Source organism: Diadema antillarum, unplaced genomic scaffold (genome assembly GCF_040938485.1).
Source record: "Diadema antillarum isolate AM-2024a unplaced genomic scaffold, OU_Dant_1.0 seq00001508_RagTag, whole genome shotgun sequence".
Lineage (NCBI taxonomy): Eukaryota > Metazoa > Echinodermata > Echinoidea > Diadematoida > Diadematidae > Diadema > Diadema antillarum.
The window spans coordinates 513445-534183 of record NW_027272242.1 but is presented as its reverse complement, the minus strand read 5'-3'; the positions used below and the strand labels follow the sequence as shown (position 1 = coordinate 534183).

The window sequence follows — 20739 nt, the reverse complement described above, 5'->3', positions numbered from 1 at the left end:
GGTAACTGCCATATGCAAGGAGCATTTGTGATCTCAGTCTAATAGAGCCGAGAAGTTTCTGCTTCCGCTTTGGCTGGTTTCAGTATACAAGACGGTACTGTGTAAGGGACACTTATAATACAAACAAACGAAGAGGCGGAGTTTGGGCAAGCATCACATCACACATTTCAAAGACCTCTTGCTCTGTCCCATTTCAACAATGAGCTGTTGCTCAGTCGCTTACAAGTGTGTACCCTTCCTCGAAATCTCCATGCAAAGTACGCAAACTGCGACATTTAAAATTTTTTTTAGTAAGTCAAAACTGACAACGTCTTACAACATGACATATGGCACTTGGTGCAGAATCTCACCACATGTTAATGTTTGCATGAAACTGCAGCAAAAACAGCAGCTTCAACAAGCATGGTCCTGGACTAAATCCTAGAACATTTCCAAACATTGGAGTTCCGCAAGAGGGAGAAGGTCCCTGAGCTATTGGGGGGGGGGGGGGGGGGGGGGGGGCAAAGGTGCTCTATGCCTCTAATGCCTGTAGGCCTATTTTTACTGTCACCTTTCATATTTTTCCCTATTAAATGGCATACTCTGAAAATCATGGTAATACCAACCCCCCCCCCCCCCCCCCTTCTGCTACATACAACCCTAGCTGGGATGGACTCTTAGCACACTTACCTTTAGGTCTGGCCTTATAATATATTAGGCCTTACTATATGTCAGACCTGTACAGTTGTGACTGAGTCAGTGCAATGTCACAAAAAAGTGGCAGTTTATGTAACGAAAAAAAAAAGAAGAAAAAAAAAAAGAAGATAAATGAATAGATTTGATACCCAGTTAAAGAATAAAAAAGATTACTCTACTAAATCTCAGAACTGGTTTGGATTCATCCCCTGGGGCCTCCAGGGAAGGCAGGTAAAGGCTAGAAGTCTTGTCCCCTACCATGACACATGATAAAACGATGATAAAACAGCAGAAAGCTGGGCAGCCAGAGGGCAGGGTTCTATGCTGCTAAGGAAAGTGGCTCTTTCGCAGTTTTAGTGGCACGTTGATCATCTCGTTTTAATCGAGGGGGATGACATCGGGGGGCCCTATGCCGTGTCCACTGCCTGTGCTACCGGCCCGGCTGGTGGTGGAGCTGGTGGCAACGCTGCTGCTTCGGCTGGCCCCTTGGTCCATGTAGTATGGTGGCGGGGGGTACTAGAATGGAACAAGTGATTAGAAAATCTGGTGGTGAAAATTTAGATTTAGCAGAGAGAGAATGATAGAGAGAGAGGGGAGGAATAGAGGAGAGAGGGAGAGGAAGGATTGTCGGAAAGGAAGAAATAAGAGTGAGGGAGATGAAGAAAGAAAAAAAGATAACAAAAAATTCATATACACTATTTAAAAAAACAAAACAAAACAAAATTACAGGCGACTCCAGTTGTATGAAGTCCTTGGGACTGACAGTTTTCTTTCGTTACATCGAAAGTTCATTATTGCCCAAGAGTAAAGTATATAAAGATACATATATGATAATTTTAGGACCTGAATTTCTACTTTGTTACAACAGGAGTGCACCGTCCAGATTTAAACAAATGATCTTGAGAGATGATAATGCAATGTGTAAAAAATAGGTAATTTGGGGAAATTTGGTCTGTCCAAGTCAAAAAAATACAAAAATTTATCCAGAAATAATGCACCCGGCACCCTTCGGGCGGAGGCATAAAAAGTACATGAATGGCACATATTCATGGAGGAAATATTATCAGAATATTTTGAGAAGGGAATTATATTTCACTATTACGAAGATTTTCATACTGACCAAAAACTCATTTTGTATGATATGTTTCAAAATGCAGTTCATGTCAACTGAATGAATTTTGTTGTTGTTGTTAATGCTGTTTGTTTGTCTGAATGCATATGAATATCATATTTCTAGCCAGACAAGTTTCTCAAGTCAAATAAGGCAAATCATAGTCCAGAGGAGTTTTCAAATTGAGTTCTGCTCGATTCGGAGTGCAGGCTTAGAGTATTAGCAGGCAAGAGTATTGATGAGGTGCAACTTAGTGTGACCTTGTGGTCATTTTTGCCATGGGGCCTGCATACACATATGGGTGTAATCTTTCACGTCAGCCTGTAGAGGGTTGCATGTTTCATTGACAGTCTGCCGTGTTCTTTGACAGAGGCGTCATTATAGAATTTCATCCGGAGGTACTGGTTGCTGAGGAGACCAATTTCTGTTTGTCGATACTCGGCAATTTCTGCGATGTGTTAAAGTGTACTAATACCCTGGAAATCAAATTTCTGTACAGCTAGAATACACACACAAAAAAAAACCCAGTCATAATTCACCTGTGACAGCCCCTGAAGGTATACATATTTCGATAAGTTAGATCACATCTCTATAAAAATTTAGCACTTGTACTCCGCGTGTTTACGTTTTGCTCCATAGCTGGTACTGATGTGTGTGCGTGTGCGTTCTAGCTGTACAGATATGTTTTTACGAATAACATAGAGATTCCATGTCGATTGATTAGTTGATCGTGGGCACGCATTGAATATCACTATTGTTTAAGAATCATGTTTCAGAGACATGATTTACAAACAAATTCTTTGTAATTGTACAAACTCCTCAAAAACATTTAAAAATTCATGGCTTCAAGAGTGCAAGTGTAGTTTCAAAAAGTTTTTTGTACAAGCATAACAGAATGCCATAACCTGTTGGTATGTGAACCCCATGTTATCTACAAATGTCCTTCACGAACAAAAACAGATAGTACCAATAGTAATCTTTTATAACTCACTTTGATACTATTCGTTTGGGTTTCAATTAGTTAACCTATCATAATATCTTTTCTTCCCTTACAAGAGAGCTGCCTCGTAATTGTTAATGTGCATCCTTGTGTGTGCATGTATGTGTGTACTCCTCTGTCATTTTTTCTATCTCTTACGCAAACTGTCCTGTCTTTTTTTGTGTGTGCAATTTGACTTTTTTTCCTCTTTTTTTTTTAATGAGGGGACTGCATACTTCAAGCTCTGCTCTTTAGCAGTCCCCTCCATTTCCAACAATTTTGTTTCTGAGTTTACCATACTGATATAGCATTTATTCGCATCTCTGTCATTAATTTACCTGTGTCTTTATTACATGTTATTATGTTCATCACATTGCTGTACTGATTTTGTGACATTATTTGTATATGTGAACATTTCATTGTATCCCTAATTTGTTGGAAATGTAATAAATCAACTTGAATAATGATAATTTCTGTCTTCGTTTTTGTCTCTTAAAAAGCATAACATAAAAACAGAGCAAAACAAACAGATGTACAGACAAACAGACAGACAAACAAACAAACTCTGTTGCTGCATCTTACCTGAACTCGGTCACTTTGAAGCAGGGAGTAAAGGTCAATGTCTGTTGATTGAAGAATAAGAGTATAAAAAAGGGATGACTTGTAAAGCCCCTCAAACACAAACAACATGGAAACAGATCCAAGAGAATTGAAATTATTACATGGTAGCCACTTGCGTCATCACATCACATCACATCGCTGTCAGAAAAATGATTAGTACTAAAAGTGTGAATTTGTGCAGGATAAACTCTTTCCTCGTGAGCTGATTGGTTGCTATGCTCTGTGCCCAAGTTACATGTCATCAACTTGGACTGGGTATTGATAACTTAAATTAACTTGTAGTGCATTTGTATTCCTCAAGGCAGGAGCAATTCAACAATTCTTAAAATGTGCACAAGTACTCTCATGCAACATGGCCTGTCTTTATTCATTAAATATACACCAATTTTTTTTGGGTGTTTTGGTGCAGTGTCTTTTTTAAGATTACTTTTGCTCATACATGTAAGGTAGAGTGAAAAAAAAAATCTTATTGAATTTGAGCATTTTGTTGTTCATTCATAATATTTTTTTTTGGAATAACTGCACAATTTTCTAAAGTCTACTGAAAGTGTTACTTTTTCTTAAACTGGTGAAACATATTTTTGAAGATTGTAGTTTTTGTTCCTCTCTAAAATGGGAAAATTTTATGAATTTCATGATTTTGTACAGATTTAATGACTTTGATCCACTTTCATTGTATCTTTCTCAAGCATAAAATATGTAGCAAAAAATCAGAGGTGCCACTTTAATAATCATAAGATGATGATTTCCGCAGAAAAATTTCCCTGAGACTGATAGGTTAATTGGACAATGAGGAGAGAAGCCTCATGTTAAACATACAAAAGTTTTGGGGCTTGGTACATAGAATGCTGAAGAACGTACAAAGAAGGCAATGTGAGCTATCACCGCTGGGGTGACAAGACCTTGTATCTCAAATTTTGGTGAGAATGACTTTCTTTGGATTAATGGTCAGATGATCAGTTGAGTGATGTCCTGTCCAAATCCTAGCTGTTTTACCCCAAAATGAAGCCACCATGCCATGTCCAAGGAAAGGAAATCCCATTTGATATAGTGCTTTGATTGCCATGTTTTTCATTTTTTTTTAATGCTCTCCTGAACATTTGACATTTTTGTGATACAAGGTCTTGTTGCCCCAGTGACGCTAGGCTTCACTGCCTGAAGCTAGATTCTACTGGCATCGGGATTTGACCGTCCGTCTTACCGTGGTAGTCGGCCGAACTGGCTGACAAGGGGTGGAGACCCAGCAGAGTGTTGAACTCTGGGTACATGGAGAGCGAGGAGGGGGCAATATCCATGGAGGGCACGATGCGGTGTCCCACCGATGACACCGGGGGGATGAGGGAGTGGGGGCCACTCTCCATGAAGGATGGACTGTAGGGCGTGGTCAAGAAGAAGACATCAGGAAGAGGTGTGAAAACACTTTGGTGGTATGTAGGTGTAGTGACTTGTGCATAATTTCTATCAAATTTCAGTTCCCTTACAATACTGTGAACATGATGTAATGATATTAGTATCAACAAAGAAAGTACTCCAGTTGTCTTCAGATGATTATCTGTGGTATGTTGAATTACATTTGTGGTACTTTTGTGGTACTTTTGTGGGACTGCTCAAGAATCAGAGAAAGTAGTTTGGCATCACATTTAAAGCACTGCAGGTTAGTACACATCTTTGTTGTGTTCAAATGTATTACAATATACAATATACAGGTAAAATGTATTGGTAGTCTCCTGTTTATAAATCAAGTCCATCGTCTCATATTTACATAATTTTTATCATTTGCAACCATCAACTGATGTAAAGATACAAAGTTGTGAAGTGATTTATGAGGTGCACCTAGAATATACTTTTAAAACCAGAAAAAACATATTTCAGCACATTTTTTGATCAGCTTTCATCTGCTGAAGCCAGGGCCTCATTTCACATCAAAAAGTTGCTGTGACAGAAACTCTTGCTGCAGTGGTAAGTTTCATAGTATCAATAACAAGAATCCTCCATCCTAACAGGCTACAAAAAGGTGATATTCTGGCAAGAGTTGCTATCCTAACATCTCTTATGAAATGGGACCCAGAAGTGTATCCTACTGTGTCACTATGTTGAAGATGAGAATCGTTGCATGATCCCATTAATATACTAATGGAGCTGATTGTCATTGCTACAATACATTCAAAGCTGTACATACAGAAGCCCCACTGATCAATGTCACACCCATTACATGTAATCTATGGACAATAATGTGAGTGTGCATTAATGCAGTTAAATCAAGGTCATAGTCACTGGTGTCTATTGTCATTAGTGCAAATAATTGTGTTAAAATTAGATCAGAATTGTTACACAACACAGAAGTCAGTTCATCAAAAATTGGTTGACTAATCTAGACAAAGAAAGCAGTAAGAAGAGTGAAGAATCTGTGGAATTAAAAAAAAAGAAAACAAAAAGCCAAAACAAAACCTCACAACAACAAAAAAGCAGTATGGTGATTAGTGCTTCTACATTTAACTATGTCTGATGGATGCACAATTTCTATGACAGGCTGCACCGAAGTTTACTTCCTGTCACTAAGTGAAATGATATCCACTTTATGTCTAAAACTGACTTTGAAATTAGAGAAAATCAAACAGACAGAGCATCGTAAGTTACGATAAAAAAGTTGAAAGAAAGGCAGAAAGTTAATATGAAATATTAAAACATGACATTTACTCACAAAAGAGCAATATTGGTCATTGTTAAGCATGCAAAATGGATGCCGTGATGATGGCGTGATCTCACAAAACTTCCATTTACTTGCATTTGAACCTCCACTAAACATTGTTTTTGTGACTATAAAAAAATGCATATTTTGGATCACAAATTTATGCTCTAGTGATCGGTTGAAAGAGCTTCATGTGATCGTACAGGGGCGGATCCAGGAATTCCATAAAGGGGGGGGGGGGGGTGCAAACAATATTTCTGGTGCTACTTCCGGGTTTCATCTCATTTTTTTCTTTTTATTTCTTTTGTTTTAACAACAAATAAACGAGGGGGCGCGCACCCGGTGCGCCCCCCTCTGGATCCGCCACTGTTATAGGTATCTTCAGCTATGTCAGAATGCTTGCATGTTTGACACTCCATATCTGCAAAATGATGTCATGAAGCAATTCTGACATCGCGCACTGCTTCCGACCATCACTCTGCGAAATGTAACAATTTCTAACAAAACAATATTGGAACATCACAAAGCAAGTCTGACATTATTTCCTACGGTCAGTGTAAGATCCCTCCACAACATATCATCCACCACACAATTTCTCGCCCCATACTTTTTGCCCTTCTTTTGGTCAAATTTTTAAATACAAAATATAATACAAATATACTCTGCCTAATGTCGGATTTCTGGTTAAAACCATAGGCCTCAGTGTCTCCAAAAGTACTATTCACTTCGGAGCTATGCCCCTCAGTGAATAGTACTATTTTTGGAGTCACCTATACCCATAGTGTAAAACCAGAAACTCTGAAGGCAAAGTATATAATTTGTATAATATCCCTGACATTAAATTATTGAGTTTCAGGATTCATCAGTGATAACTTAATAGGAGATCATAGTTGCTTAATCATTGAGAGGGAAAAAAAGGGCTTCCAACCAGTGGGTTCAAACCAACTTGGAGATTGGTGAGGTAATTTGCATCAATGATTGCAACTGATGTTGCTGCTTCAGGGAATGCGCATCATCTGCAAAACGTCATTAACTTTCTGTATAAAATCTTGAAACCTTTGTCTGTTCTGTTTGACTTAATTTTCCTCATCAGAGTCAATTTGAACATGCAGTAGAGACTTCTATGTGTTATCATGTTGATTAGGGATGCATGAAGGAAACCAAAATTATCTTAAATCAATTAGAGAAACAAAGACAATAACACATGGCATGGTAAATACGTTGCACACTGTGAGATCCTACTCAATTTATCATGACTGTACAATTTTCCATTGATCATGTATAAAGAACTGCCTTTTTTCTGCTCTAATAGTGTAAAACATAATGGTATTCTGGGCTGCATAACTTGAAAATAATGATCAGTTAGATGAAATTAGATTCGAAACTTGTTTACTTCAGACTGGGCCATAATTGCCTTTGAACAAATAAAAAAGAAAGAAAGAAAGAAAAGAATTGTCATGATTTTCTGTACGACTATATTGCAAGTTGTGAGACAATGACATCATCAACTCGCTGAACGTTTTTCAGTGTGTGTGTGTGTGTGTGGGGGGGGGGTTGAGGTCAATGTCACAAGGGGGGTCAATCCCCCCCCCCCCCCCCCCCCCCGACAACATACACAAAAGGCTTTCATATTGGGAAATTGGGCAATTTTCAGCATGTGTGTATGGGTGGAAATGAGCTGCTTGGCGGAGGTCTGCACTGTACAAGTGCTTTTCTAGTTTTGTGTTAGATGTTGATGAAACATCCCTCATTCTGTATATTTGACTTCACCTCAATTAAATCAAAGGTGAACATGTAGTTGGCATAGCACAGTGAAGCATGAATTAAGTTTTGGGCCGAGAACAAAACAAACGTATATGGCAATGTCTCTCTTCTTAATCTGTGTTTCTTGAGCGCACTCGTGACCATATCACCATCAGACTTTTTATGTTTCCTTCATTCATTTAATCACTGTCTTTGCATGTTCTTAATTATTTTCCTTTCATTCTTCTTCATTCATTCTTGATTTCTATTTTCAAAATGAGGAAGTAAAATTCTAATAGCCCCCTCCACTCCACAAATGAATTTATGATATTATTTCCAAATACCTTAGAAATCACAGGTGCAATGATTGATTCTTCATCAAATCCTGTTCTGATGCCCTTCCTCTTCTTAATTGTCCTTTCCGGAGCTCAGTTTCCTTTAATTTTTTTTTTTTTTTTGCATTTGTCTTGGCCGCAATTATTTCAGACTTAGGTCAGTCAGAACGTCTAACCTGCTTGTGGAATATTCAGGACAGGACTTTTGATGTGAAGCCTTATACATGGCCGGCAGAACTGTGGGGGCCGTGGGGGCTCGGGCCCCCACACTTTTTGTGCACCATACAAAGAAATACATAAGGTATCATCACTGTGGGCCCCCACACTTTTTTTAACCCGGAAGTACGTAAGTGGCACTAAATAGAAATAGACAGAGATCTTGAAGTGTGAGCGCGGTAAGGTGATGTTTTTCTACTGAAGACCTTTTTTTCTTTTTTTTTCTTTTTTTACTTTTTTGCTTGTCAGCTGAAGAAACCCAGAAATGGGAGGGGAGAGATGAGCTGAGGACTTTTTTTTGTTGTTGTTTTCTTTTTGTTTTGCTTGTTAGCTCATGAAACCTGGAAGTGGGCCCCCACACTTTTGATAACGCTCCGCCGGCCCTGTTTGGTATTATCTACAGCATCTGTCACTTGGTAAAATCTATCAACTGCTGGAATGAATGTTGAAGGAATCATGGTTCTTTTGAAGAATAAACGAGACAAAATCTTCCTTTGATACAATTTTCATGTGCAGAACACCGACAACCGGACATCTTTTAATGCGGAAAAAGATATCTCTTACAATCATGTTTAAACAAGATGGAACATCTCATGGATGAAAACACAGCAGACTAGAGGAAGAGACAGATGCATACACACACATGCACACACACAAACACCTGATTATTATGACGGCCTTCAAACTCTAACCTTTCCAATAAGTGTGTTTTTCACAGGCTAATGACACACCAAGTCTTCAAGAAGCAAAAGAACCGCATCATGCAATGTATATTCTTCTGTCCAAATTTGTGCATCAACATTGTCACACTCGTGCTCCATCCGACATGCTCAAACTCACTTCATGTGCATTTTCACATGATTCTGTGCCTTGTGCACCATGTATATATATAGAAAGTGTGCGTCAACACATGCCTGTGTGCATTTCTGTAACGGCCCTTTTTGAAGGCACTTATACATGCCTAAAACAGACATATGCACATGCGGGTAACATACGTACACACGCAATCATTGAAACCCATTCCCACAAGCAGAATGAAAGAGGAAAGCTACCAGCATGTCTACAGCGGGAGACTTGAGTGCACCAATTAAAAGTAAAAAATAATTCTGAGAAGGACTCACAATTCATCTTCCACCATATTGGAATTTGCTTGCAATATACAGAAAAAAAAAAAAAAATCTACCAAGAAATTTGTCTTGCTGACGCGATATGCCTGGATAATGAGTTGATTTTGACTATTTTGAGCTCCAAAGTGAAAAACGGTTTTGATCGTAGTACATGATTTCTATCTCCATTCAGAAATGGGCAGGTAGAACATTACCTGATGATTGATTGTACCCTACCAATCATAATTTCCAACAAGTTGTTTGGGATTCACTCTCACACCGAAGATCAATGGATACTGCTACTGCCCAATTTGTAATCAATTATAAAACATTGCATAACAACTATGATCAGATATGCTCTCAGATTGCAATACTGTTGGGGTAACTTTCTGGCGAATATTTCAGTTTTCATTGTTACCCGATGGAAAATTGTGCTATCACCACATTATTTCATATATTCATTATGCATGTGCGGCCATTTTGGAGCAAATTGAGTTTCTGAAGGCATCCCGAAACTATGTTTTACCTAAATCAATGTCATCTAGATACTCTATTGTCAAAGTTAAAATAGAAACAGAGATGTGATATGCTTGCTTCTCCGTGGGCCACCACACCCATACAGCTTTTGCCAGTAGGTGATTATATTGTGTGTCTGGACATAGGCCACCCGAGGTTCAAAAACTTTGGGGAGATATATGCTGGGAAGATAATGTTACCAATCTTTGATGCTTCTTTGAACAACCCCCATATTTTCCCCCTTCCTATCATATTTTGCAAAGCATGGAATAAAAAAGGAAATCACAATAAAGAAAAAAAATGATATGCATATATATATATATATATATATATATATATATATATATATATATATATATATAATATATGTATATTTTTATATATATATATATATCTTTGGGGGAAATGACATGGACTCACAAAATGGCTAAAAAAATATAAATAAATAAACAAAAAACTACCGACATGTGCATGAGGGCTTTGCAATGATGTCACTGTTGCTTTTTCGACTTGTAATACATTTCATCCTCAACATTATATATACTTGTATAATCAGGGCTTGACACTAACTTTTTGGTCTGGTGGCCTATTTGGGCCAAAAAGAAAAAGATATGTACCGTAGTTGCCTGAAACAAAAGCAAATACAATCCAGTTTAAATCTTAGTTGCCAACAACAGATGAATTTGGTGGCCCAACACAAATTTTTAGTGGCCCTGGGCCACCAGGACACCACTTATGTTGAGCCTTGCATGTATACATGAATGTATAATCACATTTGTATGTTGATGTGTAGGGTGAAATGCTACATGTATTTAGGCCATACCATGTTGAGTGTCAGATGGTGTTAGGATATGTTAGTTGGTAACAATGACTATCACTCATGCTCTCTACATTCTACTGTCTACAACACACAACACACAATGCCGTAATGGGTGAATAGTTTTGGTACAAGATTACTTTCATGGAATATCAGCTATCAGCCTCACCACCTCTATTTGCATTACATTACTGGTATTAGGTCCACAGTTTGTTTGTTTGGTTTTTTTTTTCTTTCTTTTTTTCACTGAGAGAATATAGTTTTCACACACTTAGTAATTGTGGTGTTTAGGTTCAGACATTGTTGAACTTTGCCGATTGAGCTCAGTGAAGATTTTCAAATGCATAAAAAAGCTCTCCAGCAAAACAAAAATTTTTGAGAATTACGCTGTCATTATCCCGAAATTTATGAAAAATATCACCATGTGCATAAAACACTTAAGAAATGGTATATTCTAACACTGTTCTCCATGGAAAATGCACATTGTTTGTCACTTCTTTCTTTTTTATTTCATTTAATTATATTTCTTTTTTCATTTTATCACGACAACAATATTTGATGACAGTTAAACCAAAATACCCATTACCAGTTTTTACTGATACAGCATCTTTGAATTACATTCGTGCAAGCTATCAAGAGGAAACGACCCATGACCAATTCATGCAAAAACCATCAAAGACAACACAATCGCAGTCTAAAATGCCATTCTGTAAGGTGTGAGCACCCGATACCTCAAGAAAAATATGTGTGACATATGCTGATACCTGGGACATTTCCATGAAAGTTATTTTGTACCACCGCATGACAGGATGTGCATAAACAACACAACAAAAACACAGCAAAGCTACGTGAGTTACATTCCATGCAGGCAGAGGATGCTTCTACCGTTTTAATTCTGGTCTTACCGAAATCTGATGTCCAAAAGCAGTCACAGCAAAGGGGATACAAATTCATATAAATCACAGTCATGTCTACAATTCATCAAAAGTTACAAAAAGTAAAATTCTATGAACAACCATGAGGAAAATAACAACAACAAACAAACAAACAAACAAAAGCACATGCAATATCTGCACCCAACAAATAATGAGAGTGGCCATGCAAGCCACTTCTGTAAATGCTGATATCTTTTTCACGTATAGATATTTTCACAAATGGCAGTACATCAGACATTTTTGTGAGCTGTTAATTTTGAGCTTTGTCATGTTCTCATTATCATAATTGCAAAAAATCAACACACACGTTCAGAAAAAAGTGTGACTTCTTAACGAAATCATTTTGTTATAACACTGATTGAAATGAGATTAAATCTTTCAGAAAAACGTACTAATATCACAAGGATTGAGCTGGGGGACCATTAGCAAGTACAGTAGAGTTCAGCTTCAGCGTGCGCGTAATACTGAGTGTGCCAGCACCAGACAAGACTTGCCATAGCTAGTATTACTTGAGTGTGGGAAAAATTTTTGTTTTCATTTTTGTCAACATTTTTGCGAGTTGCTCTTTTTGCGATTGAGAGCCTATTAGATCTGCAAAATTTGCAAGGATAAAACCACCACAAAAATTTCAGCATTTACAGTATTTGCTATCTGAAAGTCTATTTTGATTTTAAATACCAAATCAGACCAAGGCATGCATGACTGAGACTTAGGAATTTCAGATATAATGAATGTTGGCCCTTGGTTGTGCTTATAATATCCCATATCATGAATTTGGTCTAGACGCAATGTTCGACCTCGACCTTCAGCATCAATGACCCACCCCCCTCAATCTCTGAATTTCACCTGGCATTTCCCTAACCAAAATGTCTGCTTGTAAATTCATATTATCAATATTGACTGGCTTCATTTCCTTTTGTAATATTTACATTGATCATAAATGTCTTTTCAACAGTACTGTACATGATTTTAGACTCAATGCAAACACATGGAGGGAAAATGGCACCCATTAAAGGTGCTACAAAGATGAATGTTTAAACTCTCAATGCAACTGACGTGTCTCCTTTACAGGACAAAATACAGTGTACACAGTCGAGTGATTACAGATTAATCTGTTGCCTCCAACTTACAGCAACTTCCCACAGATTTGGCTCACAGAACAAGTGAGCAAATAGGTCAAAGCCCAATCCAAATAGTCTTCCCATGATCTCATAATAAAAAAAAATATCTAAGAAAATGCCCCGTAAGGTGTGTTTTAAAAACAAAACCTGGAAGCTGTATTCTTCCAATGCGAAAAGCAACATTCAAGCGAAGCAATACTTACAGGCTTCTTTAAACTATAAATGGCAAATACGATATCTATTTCTATCTTTTTATAATAAATTTTGCAAATTAAAATGACAGGTGCCTGCATCATCTATCTGCACTAGAACTCCTAACATTAAAAATTTGAAACTCTGTACACATTCTAGGTACTCTCACAGAAATCAAATTGATGCCTCTTTCAGAAATATACATAATATCTGCCAAATGTTTTCCAAACACAAATTAAACTTCTCCTCGGGCATGTACGCAATTTGACAAAATGACCACATATCATTGCTCAGCTGTTGTGATCAATGACTAATTTCTAAAAATGGTCTTTTTAAAATGTTGAGAAATCTCACTCAAAATTTGACAATTTTACATTCACTGAAATTCTATGCTTGAAGATAATGATCGAACAAATTTGCTACATCTCCATTAGATATTTACAGACACGTATTCAGCACTTGGACCACATTGATAAGTTTTCAAAATGCACCTCTTGGATGAGAATATTGCTTTCATCTGCTTTTAAGATTCACTCGCCCTATTGGGTGAATATTTGTTAATGGTACCCTAACTGAAAAACCCTTTAAATGTGTTACATCAAAGAAACAATTTATCAAACATTTAGACAAACAACACACAGACACACATTTCTTTTCTCAAATTCTTGGTTTTAAACTAATCTCGAGAAGCATTCTACTTGATTCTCCCACAGAACAGTGTGTCTACTTCTAGCCAAGGTGAGAGAAATTTGGGGGCAAGTTCACATGCAGTTGCGTCAATGAGATTGATACGGACCAAGCAGTGGGGATGACAAATATAATGCTTGAAAATGGGAGATGTTTCAAGATGGCAATTTGCAGCTGGGCTGGTTTACTCAAGGATCTTTGAGAACTGTAGTTCCAACTGGCCATATTTAATCAAACATCTGTCAATTTTCTAGGGATGCACAAAAGAATTCCAAGGGGAATATTTGTGCCTTTGGTCCTGGCATTTGATGCCACAGTCTTTCTGAGCAGTCTGAAGATTTATTTTGAACTCTCACATAACTTTTAATTCTTTCCAAAACTTTCAAAACAAATTCTAGCATTTCATTCAAAACTTCACATTGTAGGTGAAACTTTTTCTTTGTCTCCAAATTTTGTCTTCAGGCTAGAGCAGCGCCGAGCATGATTTCAACATGTAGCAGATTGTTAGATGTCCCATTGTAATGCTTCAAAACCCAAACATGTGTTCGCATGGATTACAAAGAGTTGCAACTCCATATTTAACACCTCCCTGTGTAAACATTACAACAAACCCAACACTAGAAATTTTTGTGATCCAATGAAAAAAACCTTTCAAACGTGTGGGTTTTTTGTGAGTTTTTTTTTGTGAGTTTGTAATTTTGTAGAAAGCGTTTTTTTTTTTTTTTGGTGTTTTTTTTTAAACAAAGACAATGTATCCACATAAAATTGGTGAGATTTGGAGAGAGGTTAGGTCTTTTTGTGTTTTTTTTTTCATTTACTCATCTATTTATTCACACCAAGCCATGAGCTGTGCATGTGTGTTCTTGAGAGCTATCACATAGCAGAAACTTCTCATACCACCATTAAGTTGCAGAATGCATTAAGTCCATTGCTCTGCAAACCAACTCAACACCAATCAAAGACCAATAAAACTCACAGGTTATGACAAATTCTCACTTACAGTGCACAGGACTCGGAGTCCCAAAGTACATCATGCATATATGAATGAAACCGGGACAACTGGTGAAAATCCCAAATTTGGGTGGTATTCGATTTTTGTCTAGATTCAAATTGGGCCAACTGGTGACAAACAACAGAATATGGACTCCGGGGCCTGAATTCACGAAGGTGGTACAATCTTGTCCATGGTTTAAACCATGGGCAAGATTGTACCGCTTTCGTGAATTTGGGCCTAGGTGTCAAGTGTTATGTTATCACACACTCAATTTAACATGTTGCATACCTTTCTGTTAAAAGAACACATGTGATTTTGCTATGTAAAAGTCCCATTTCCCCTTTAACATCAAACTCAAACAGCCACATCATCCGAAACCAAACCAACCCTTTGAAAAACATGTCCTCAAGAAAAGATTGGCAACACAGGGGGATAGGGCAAGATGACTTTACAAAGAAAGAAAGACAAAATACAATGTGCAAGGTCGCAAAAGGCATATCACATGACAATAAATGAATAAACTTGGAGAAAAAAAAATAGGTACTGCAAGTGGAATCAAGGAAACAATAACAAGAGAAATAGCAAAATCAGGATACATTCACAAACAAATAACATAGGAACTATAAATGGAAGTGCAAGTGCAAGCTATAACTAATGAAGGTTGCATGGAAACTTAACAACACACACGAATAACTGAATATAATCACCTTTAATAACACACCAAAAGCATGCAACATAAATATTTATGAACCTCACAAAGAGACTTTGAGAGAAAGAAGATGAAGATGAGACTCAACACAAGAGCACATTGACACACAAACACTCATAAATCCAATATTATACGCATGATAAATGGATTGTAAAATCATTATCTATGAAAAAAGCAACATATTTTTAGACTGGTGCTGATATACTTCTTGAAAGATGCTTCATCTACTTGTATATAATCAGCCACTTTTACCCACTTTATTTCCTTTCTCTTTCGATACGTGCAGAACCGACACCCTTTGTCATTCCATATGGGGGCACGACCAACATTGCAATGTGAAACTCATGTAACAACTGGGACCCACTGACCACAGGGCAAGCATAAACACTATGCTACTATTATGGTAATGAACAATTAGCTTCCAGAGAATGTACTTGGTACAGTAGCTGTTACACTGGTTGTGTGAAATTGCAGGCTGTAAGTCTTCCATGCCAGAGGATAAAGACCAGACAGTATGTATATTACTCTGTCTGTACCTCCTAACCTAGTGAGGAAAGGTATGATTTTAAGTTAACATGACAAAAAAAAAAAACAAATAAACAAAAAATTCCCATTGAGCTCACTGCACAGAGATTATATTGGTACTTGATCAATGCCAGCAGGTGAAGAGAGAAGTAATTTAGAGGATCTTCATGCCACACTATGGACTTCTAATATGGGGGTGGACAAGATAATTTGTTACACATTAACAGATATACACCCCATCACCAGATGGCCAATGAAGTCACAGCAAGACAACAGTGCTGATCATCTTACATTTATAGAATCTAAACAAAAAATGTGTTTATAGTCTGGACAGACAATGCATTGCAAACCAAAACTGATGTTAAGTTGGACTTTATGCAGTAGCTTAGTAGCACTGATGGTGATGTGGGTAAACATGGATGGGAAAGGCATACGCACAAGCAATGGTGACATGGAACATTCAAATTTATTACGCAGCACATTCACTAACAAAAATGGTCAAATGCCAAAAAAAAAACACCAAACAAACAAACAAACAACAAAAACAGACAGACAAACAAAAGGCAAGGACATGCAGGACATGTTCAACTACCATTTGCACGCTTCATCCTGCACTCAAACAAAATGCATCAAACTCCACATGCGTTTGTAGAGATGAAACCTCTGAGGAGCAATTAAAATTTATTGCTGCATTTCCTAAGTGTGTTTAGAAGCTGCACTGGGCATCAATTTCTAAACTTCATAGCTCTACTACATTTTGTATCTTCTACTCTTGGCCATGAGCAAGCATTTACAGCATGTTGGTCTAAGTCTAAACTGAGACACTGACACGAGAAACATCTGCTGTATGAAATGGAAACAGCACATGGTGACATTGTGGAAAGGCATAAATGTTTTTGTTATATCAAAGGTTATACTACCTTTTGGCTCTCAAGTGAAACAAATCAGCTTTGAGCTTTAAGGTCCTAACGCCACTAAAAGCTGCACTAATGTCTTTGTATTCAAATGATGTAACGCAGATAAAAAACAATAAAAACATGCTCCACCCTACTCAAAAACACATACATGCAGTGCTTCCATGTTAGATGGTCTACTTCAGATCAGAGACAGCATCTCACCGTAAACCTTTGAAATGGCACCAACTGTTTGGCTTGCCTTTGAATGTTAAAAGCTACATGTGCTTCTTCTATCAAAAGGCATAGGAACAATCATTCCAACAGCTACATCTCATTTCGCAGCTCTACTGCTGGTGACAAGAATGATGTCAATGCTATTTTGTGGATTAGCAACTCTCATCAGTGTGAATAGGGACTGTATCTGTTATTGTTGTAAGAGCCGTGCCGCATTGGCGAGAAATTGAGAGGGACCTGATGGCCCATATCCCCTAGGTCAATGAAGTCCTCATGGATGTTACTGGTCCCCTGTGGTGTGTCAGACCCGTTACTCTCATATGTGTAGTGCCAGTTTCTACTGAGTGTCTGATCTGGTCTATAGGAAAGATTGAATGGAAAGTCAACGCACCCTTTCGATGTTGGTGTAGGGAGTATGGGCAAGGGCGGCATGTGGGGCGTCTCCCGGCCCCGCTCAACGCGATTACTCCCGTGGTCGACGCTGGTCGTCATGGTCGGCATGGCCTCGCTGATGTCGTCATCGTCGTCGTCATCGTCGTTGATGCGCTGCTCCACCCTGGAGGCATAATTCTGGACCGCCGTGTCGTCATCCAGGTCGGCATCTTCCAAGTCCTCCTCCACCTCAGCATCCTTATCGCTGTCGATCTTCTGGGGTTCTTGCTGCTGCTGGGCAGGAGCTGGTTGGACAGGCTGGACTGGGATGTCGTCGTCATCGTCGTCATCATCGTCATCTTCCTCCTCTGAACTGCTTAATGTCAGGTCAATGACCACTTCTTTTGATTTCTTGCTGGGTGTTGATTGTGAGGATGCTATGAAAGGAAATAAAAAGATATACAAAAGTATATTACACAATGGCAGCAGAAAGAAACATGCCAAACACAAGCTACCACATACATTTCACTTCAACATCTAGTTCTAAACAGAGCCCTTTGATGTTTCAGACATGAAAACCAGAATCAATTATGTTGATTTGAACACAATCTTGCAGTGAAGTATGAGATCATGCAAACGGGCTTCATCTCTAGGCAGTGCATTCAACAATGCATGTGACATTAGCACACACACCTATGTACTTCTGGGACTACTATATACATATTTCTCATGTATCACGGCTTGTATGACCATTTCATGAAAGGTTAAGTGTGCAATCTACAACCACAGGATGGAATGAGAAATAGGTAGTTTTCCTTTTCAAGAAGTAAAATAAGAGGTTTTACACCCTGAAGTTGATATAGACTGTATTCTGTTGCAGTAGGTAATATTTGGGCATGCTGTCACTTTTAGAAATGTCAGGCTACTTGCACAATATGCAAATATAGAATAATTGCAAGACACATATAATTTATACAGCATAAAATATCAAATGATACAAATCCATGCTGAAAAGGACTCCCCCCCCCCACCCCCCCCCCCACCCCCCCCCCCCCCCCAAGAAAAAAGGGAGAAAAAATCAAATTGGAGATATTTCACTCACAGTGGCCACCCTTTGAAGAGTTTGAGGGTGAGGAGAGGATGTGAGATGGCTTCTCCTGCTTGGGTCCTAGAGGTGTCCAGGAGCCATCTTCTACAAAGATGATCTCATTGCTCTCTGGTGGGTTACGCAAGATCTCCAGAAAGAGTCTGTTGATGAACAAGCGAGCTCATTAGTGTCCTTACCTTGAAGCGAGTCTTAAGGATCCATGTCATTTTTACATGTATCTTTTTTTTTTTCTTTTTGTCTTATCAGTGTCATTATATGGAGTAACAGTAACGACAGTCCTGGGCAAAATGAAGCCTACCCACTGTGATTAACTATACACAATCTGTTTGAATTATCAACCTCAAGAGTGTAACAAGCTTAGTGGGGAAAAATTCTACCTATTCCTTTATGTGGTATCTTTCACCCATGGTAGACTCACAAGTGGAGTATACCCTGCTAATCTTGGAGGCCCTGTAACATGGGAACAATTAATTCAGCATACTGGCATACAAAAGTAACAAATCAAGGACTTCCAGTTTCATATGACAATATACATATCACGGTGAAATTGTGTCTTAGCAATGCAAAAGTAAGTCATTGAAAACATAAGTACATTATCATGACTATGTAAGATATATAGCTAAAACTTATTTAAAGAGCACTATCCACTTCAAGAAAGATGGGCTCTTTCAGCATGCACTAACTTAGAACTATAACACTGCTACGCTACTCGTCACAACCTACTCTTACAAATGGATCTGACCAGGTGACACTGAAAATCTCATAACCAAAATACAAATACAGATTGAATCAAGTGGCCCAACATGGCAACTACAGGACATTCTGTGAGTGAATTCTTGAGTATAATACTGTATTACATTTGCCATTGCTAGTCACTGAACTCATGTGATGGCGACCATTTCATTGAGAAAACATGCAACAGACTGAAAATGAGAGTCTACATACCCGTCAATCACTAATGAGTCAAACGGAGCTTTCTTGTCACATACAGGACATATCCATGTTGGCTTCCTACAATACAAATGAAAATGTGCAAATGGACAACAGCATGGTAATTTCTTTTCATAAATTAAAGCAAAGTTAATCACTAAACTACAAATGTCCTTTGACTGGACAACACAAGAGTGTTGAAATAATCCAACTCTGTTAAGGGTGGAAAGTTATATGATTATTACTTTTTTACTTTTTTCTTTTTACTTGATCCAGCATGAGAAAATTTGTGTGCCTTAAATTACACAGACTGTTGATACTTTGCAAATTCACAGGAATGCAACTATTTGAACAGGGGAAACTTGTTTGAAACTTGTGCTGGTGATACAAAGTACTAAATATACATGAATCTCCACCCAGTGCATATTTCTAGGTTTAAGGCAGATGGTACACATACAATCATGTTTTCAAATGTAACATTGGTGATTCTTATGTCATTGTTAAGCTCCTTGTATAGTGTAAAAAGTTGGCGTTTTTAACAAAAAGGGAAGGAAAAATACCGCATCAAACTTGCTATTCCATGACATAAAAGTGGCAGCATGGTCTCCAACTTAATTCATGCTGCTGGCCATGGCTAGCAAAATACAGACACAGAACACAGACACAAAGGTACACACACACACACACACACACACACTCATTTTTTTTTTTAATAATCTCTGCTTGATTTTTACAATTTTACATAACAAAAGAGTCATCTTGAATGTATGCCAACAATATGCACACACACACACACAAACACACACACACACACACATACATACACACATTTGCAGAGAGAGAGAGAGAGAGAGAACAAAGTGTGGCAGGGAGACAAGTTTTGGCAATCACTTTGTTCCAATATCAGTACCAAGTCACTCACCTTTCATTCATCTGGATGTAGAGTGAAGCATCAAAACACTGGAGATGCGTGCATGTCACCGGTCGGCACGGCACCGACATCCGCATCTTGCCCAGCGGGCATATGAGGGAGACGCGTAGACTGGTGGTGGCGATCTCACTGTCTGGGTCATGGGACAGTTTTTCCTTGACTGCAAAGAGATGAGACGGCATTGTACAATCACTTGTGAACTCCTTGCGACTCAATGAATGACACTGTATTGAATACTGGCATCCACAGGAATGTTGTATATTAATCATTTGTGCCTATGTTTGAAACAACTGGGGT

The 20739-nt window shown here is 38.2% G+C and overlaps 1 protein-coding gene across 1 annotated transcript in view; it reads right to left on the bottom strand.

Annotated features, from left to right (window-relative positions):
* Window positions 1-617: 617 nt before the first annotated feature.
* LOC139710195 (E3 SUMO-protein ligase PIAS2-like) overlaps window positions 618-20739 on the bottom strand; it is a 48401-nt gene continuing 28279 nt past the window's right edge. The window contains exons 7-13 of the mRNA XM_071622127.1: window positions 20434-20602; window positions 19527-19592; window positions 18576-18721; window positions 17493-17910; window positions 4588-4757; window positions 3348-3388; window positions 618-1191 (exon numbers count right to left, since the gene is read on the bottom strand). Of these exons, the coding sequence (XP_071478228.1) occupies window positions 1054-1191; window positions 3348-3388; window positions 4588-4757; window positions 17493-17910; window positions 18576-18721; window positions 19527-19592; window positions 20434-20602 (1148 nt within the window). The 3' untranslated portion in view covers window positions 618-1053. The remainder of the gene's footprint in view (window positions 1192-3347; window positions 3389-4587; window positions 4758-17492; window positions 17911-18575; window positions 18722-19526; window positions 19593-20433; window positions 20603-20739) is intronic.